Source organism: Dermacentor andersoni, chromosome 1 (assembly GCF_023375885.2).
Source record: "Dermacentor andersoni chromosome 1, qqDerAnde1_hic_scaffold, whole genome shotgun sequence".
In the NCBI taxonomy this organism is placed as follows: Eukaryota; Metazoa; Arthropoda; class Arachnida; order Ixodida; family Ixodidae; genus Dermacentor; species Dermacentor andersoni.
In genome coordinates this window covers 51,628,625-51,633,838 of record NC_092814.1, presented here as the reverse complement: position 1 = coordinate 51,633,838, position 5,214 = coordinate 51,628,625, and the positions used below count along the sequence as shown (strand labels likewise).

General features: G+C 54.7%; 1 protein-coding gene across 1 annotated transcript; it reads right to left on the bottom strand.

Moving 5' to 3' along the window:
• Positions 1 to 236: 236 nt before the first annotated feature.
• P5CS (Delta[1]-pyrroline-5-carboxylate synthase) lies at positions 237 to 4,575 on the bottom strand. Its single transcript, XM_050193177.3, has 5 exons — positions 3,849 to 4,575; positions 3,504 to 3,731; positions 2,262 to 3,429; positions 2,106 to 2,201; positions 237 to 500 (listed from the first exon to the last, which is right to left on the bottom strand). The coding sequence occupies exons 1-5, from the start codon at positions 4,464 to 4,466 to the stop codon at positions 334 to 336; spliced, it is 2,277 nt and encodes a 758-aa protein (XP_050049134.2). The 5' UTR covers positions 4,467 to 4,575; the 3' UTR covers positions 237 to 333.
• Between the last annotated feature and the right edge of the window lie 639 nt (positions 4,576 to 5,214).

The window sequence follows — 5,214 nt, the reverse complement described above, 5'->3', positions numbered from 1 at the left end:
GTGAAAGCACATCGCGCTTTTAACCTGCAGTACAGGCCAAAAGAGCTTGTGTCAGTCAGGGAGTGCCTGATACGATTCGTTCTCTTCCTGTGACGAAAGCGAATCGCAAGCGGAGATAGCTGAGCGATAGATACGGTCGACCCTTGAAGCGGATCAACGCGGACTCGTGTCCTTTATCGGCGCGAGCACGTGCAGGCCACACGCCGCCCTCGGTGGGAAAGTGGTGTGAAGTGGTGTGAAGAGGTTACGTGCGATTTATCTGCAATGCACGAGGCCCACGAGACGAGTATGTACAGTTGTACAGTATAGGATGTGGCAGGGACGGCAGTGGGATCAGGACGTGGGAAGCTGCTCGTGCAAGTAAATCGAGGAGCCCGAGTCTCCGAAGTCCTGGACCACGTTCCCGTTCGCCCTGAGCAACCACTTGGTGGTGAGCAGTCCCTCCATGCCCACGGGTCCCCTGGCATGGATTCGACCCGTGCTGATGCCCACCTCGGCACCTGCGGGAGCAACAAGTTCGCACGGCTCTCTAAGCATCGCAGAGAGCGAAGCCCACTAAAAGACAATGAACAGCGCTTTGGTATAAGCTGCTACTCAGTGACTGTCAACTTACCGAACCGGAACTGTGTGTGTGTATGTAGCGAATTATCGCCTCCAATGAAATGCAATAATACTCTGCCGCCGGGCCACGTATGCAGCTTCCGATGCTCCAGAACTCTTTATCTCGGCAACTGCGCGCAGTGCAGCGTTAGCTACGGCTCGTGTCAGCCAATCGTAAATGAGAACCGACTGAATGTTTCAGAGAATGGAGGATGGCACGCTCATTGGGGGTCGCTAATCCTTCTACGGCCCTTCCATTCAGCCAGCGTCGCGGCAGAAGCGGATTAGCGACATACAAAGGACGAGCACCTTTGGCTCGCTGGCTGACGCGACCCGTATATCTCTCGCTGCACTGCGCACAGTTGGCGAGACGGAGTACAGAGATGCATCACACCCTGAGCTGCGGAGTTTCGGGAGGGAGAGCATCCAGGCACCTTACCAAGAGTGCTGCGGGAGCGCTGACACGGAGCCCGGTGACAGCTCCTGTCACGAGCACAATGACCTCGAAACCTGAGGCAAAGGTTGCACCTGCTTATCAACTCTGTTGTCTCACTTGAGGGGCATTGTAGGATGCATGGAATTGCAATCATTAGGCAAACGAAACAAAGAAAAGAAGAACCGATCATGGCTAAGCGGTTCCCGCACAATTGTCCAACCGGTAACTTCGGCGGCGATCAATCTTTGCTGTTCGTTCTTAATGCATCGATTACGCCAGACTGAAGATAAAATTACACCATATCAGTCGCGATACATATAGCTTAGACACACAACTATACGCTGAAGCGGAAAACGGAACTAGTCTGTATAAATATACTTATCAAAATATTCGCGTCACTCACTTAGGTGTAGGCCTCGGAACGTAGCACCGCGTTTGTTCTCTCCCATTATGAATACTGGACCCAATACGTGGCATTCTAACTCGGCCTGCTGACTATGGCGTTGTTAGCGGATTGTTTACACGGCGATCACATGTAAACCACTTTGAGTAGGAAGCAGGAGGCTGAGGAGAGCGAATAGCCCTGAGTTCTTAACGTGCGATAGCACTACACACACTCATGTGCATGTCTCACAATTATTAGTAGTACTAGGGTTTGCACATTGACGCAAAACTTTATGTCTTCATTTAAGGAAGTTTAAAGTATGCAGAAAATACGCTAGTCATTTTGCAATCAGTTCTAACACTCTTGAACAGAGGTTAGTTTAAGGCGAGACGATTAGACACGACTTACTCGACTGAAAGGATTCGTGCATTCGGCAATAAGGGTTAGACGTCGCAGATGTTATTTGCCCACCACCTACTATAATTTGTCTATACTTTGGATGGATATCTTAATAAAGTTAGTAAAAAAAATTATTTCCTTCGTTTTCTTCCTTCTGTGTTATTATTAAAGTGCCTCTTTTGTTTATTATCGTATAATCATGAGTTTATGCGCCGCGTCCCGCCTTCGCTTCTAGCCCGCAAGCGGCCCACGGCGTCTTGACAAGACGAGAGTGGAAACACATACCTAGCCCAAAGCGATAGCCGTCAGCGAACCGCGTGCTGCAGTTGTGGAAGACACAGGCACTGTCTGCTCCCTGAAGAAACCGCTCTGCTGTATCCTCTGCAAGGCAAGGAACCGTTTGAAGCAACGCTAATATGAGGCCTGTAATTCTTCACTTACTGTTCTCCGTGACGATTGCGTCTGTGTGAGAGCTGCCATGCGTGTTGATGTGCTCGAGAGCCTCTTCGAGAGAGTCGACCACCTCGACGGCACACTCGAGCCCGCTGTATTCGATGCGCATGGAGGGGGCCGGCGGTGGTCCAAAGGTGAGCAGTTGCGCTAAGCGAGGGCCCGAGTATATGCTCACACCACGCGTCTTGAGCGAAGAGCACAACTCCGAGAGCAAGCCGCCGTCCACGTGGTCACGGTGCACCAACAAGGTTTCCATGGCGTTGCAGGCTGCCGGGTAGTCGCACTTAGAGTCCACCACAATACGCATGGCCTTTCGCGGGTCCGCTTCTCGGTCCACGTACACGTGACAGATGCCGTCGCTGTGACCTAGAACGGGAATGCCACGGCTTTTATGCTGAATTTCGCGCACCAACTGGTTTGAGCCCCTGGGTATAACCATGTCGATGTACCCCTCGAGCTGAAGCAGTTCGTCTACGTCTTCACGCGTGCTGACAAGGGCGAGAGCGTCGGCAACGCCGTACGGCTTCAAACACTCCTGCAGGAGCTCCCAGAGACAGCGGTTCGTATGAGCGGCTTCACGACCACCTTTGAGCAAAAGTCCGTTGGCTGTTGCCACCGCAAGTGCGGCCAACTGCGGCAAGCAATCCGGGCGAGCCTCAAAAATGACGAGCACAACGCCGATGGGCACCGTCACCTGGCTCAGCTCCATGCCTTCAGCCAGGCGCGTCCTGCGCACGACGCGGCCCAGCACATTAGGAGACATGTGTGCGATAGTGCGCAGTCCGTCAGCCAACGAAGACAGCTTGGCTGGCGTCAGGGCGAGGCGCGCCAGCATAGGTGCACTGAGGCCCTGCTCCCGCGCTGCGGTTAAGTCGCGCTGGTTGGCTTCCATTACGACTGACGCGCGTTCTTCCAGAACACCAGCCATGGCCATCACTGCCTCTGAGCGCTGCGCCGCTGTCAAGGACTCCAGTGTGCGGCTGGCCTTTCGTGCGTCGGCGGCCAGCGACTCGAGGGGGATCATCTTGGAGCGGTGCTCGGTGAAGAAAGTGCCCACGCGCTTGCCTTGCACGATGCGCGTGATGGCCATTTCCTCGAAGCCACTGCCAATAACCACTGACACGCCGCGCTCGAGCGCCCACGAAGCTGCCTTGATCTGCGAGAGGGAGAGAGAGAGAGAGAGAGAGCATTAAGAAACCCGCGACCAGCACGCAGCGCAGCCTTGCTCACTTTGGACTCCATGCCTCCGAGGCCTGCCTTAGATTTGGACCCGAACTTGATGGTCCCGTTGAATGAAGGGTTGTAAGTGTGTAGAAGTTTTGCACCGTCCTGGTTTGGAGGGTGTGTGAAGATTCCTTCCACGTCGGACATCATGAGCAGGAGGTCGGCATCTGCCTGGACGGCCAGGTGGGCCGCAAGGCTGTCGTTGTCGGTCAGGCCCACTTCGTCGCTATGTGCCTGCGCGCGATAAGCTCATGATCTGTCGTGGTAACACCAAGACAGTTCTCGAATGATGTCATTTAGCAGCCATCTGTTAAATTCAGTGACTGCACAAAAGGACCGTCACTCACTCACCAGATCCTCGAGCTGCGGCGAGGACACAGCGTCGTTGGTGTTGATGATGGGTATGATGTTAAGGCTGATGAGCTCCAGCAACGTCTTGCGCAGCCAGTGCCTGCTTTCCGGGTTGTAGAAGTCTGGCCGAGTGACTAGCACTTGGGCGATGTTGACTCCGTACTGGTTGAACATGGCGTCGTAGAGAGCCATCAGCCCGCTCTGACCTACAGCAGCTGCGGCCCGCTTCTTGGGGTTTTGCGCCTCCTCGGCGGCTAGCCTCGAGCTCCTCTCGCCACGCTGAGCCAGCGTCTCGCGCATAGACATGGACATGCGAATCTCGCGGTTGAGCCGCAGCTTGCCGAACGCCACGGCGCCGCTGGTCACCACGAGCATCTCGCGGCCCTCGTTGTGGAGCTGCGACACCTGCTCCACGATGGAGGCGAGCCGACCCAGCGCCAGGCCGCACTCGTCCTCGCGCGTCAGCACCGCAGTGCCGAGCTTGACCACCACACGTCGCGCGGCCGCCAGTTCGCTGCGGTACGCCGCCGGCCTCCGACCGCCCGCGGCTCGCTGCTGTGGCTCCAGCCCGGCGCGGCTGCTGTAGGCCAGGCCACGGGCGCTCGCTCGCAGCCACATGTTCACCCCTCTCAGCACCGCCCGAGGACTTCTGGCAGGCTGTTCAATACCGCAGACGACTTTTGACGCGTGCCTTATCAGCCCTGCATTAGCTGGCGCATGGCCCGTGCATGCATGCATCTATCTCTCTCAACAGCAGCAGCGCGCGCTGTCGGCCGAAGTGAGCGCGAAAGATCGTGATACAAAGGCTTCCCCCTATCCGTCGTCGAGCAAGGTCGAGAGTGGCTTGAGAGCCCATTTGTCGCGGAATCGCCTCTCCCGAGTCAACGACAGGTGAGATATACGTTCGCCAGTCACTGCTGCCAATTGCTCGGCGATGCTGTGCCCACGTGCAGAACCGAACGTTATCCGTGTTGCACAAGCACACAGCTCAGAGGTCAAGGACTTTTCTGAAACTAGAAAGAATCATATTGCGTTACACATGTACGCCAATGTGATCCGGCTTTCTGACATTTAAGTGCTAACCAAAAGATCCTTACAAAAAAAAGCACGAAATGCGTCATAACTCCCATAACCAATAATGCCATGCATCACACGACTCTATACGGGCTTTCATACATCATTCCATATGATCATAAGGGATCATCGGATGCTGGGGTTATGGGGCAAATGGGTTATTTTGAATAAAGGTGTTGACTTTTCGATACGCGAACACCGCTCGGCTTCCTAGCTCTTCGACCCTACGTTTTCTTCCTTTAACTAGATACTCTATAGATCATGCGCAATGAATATCCCTAGAAATATCACA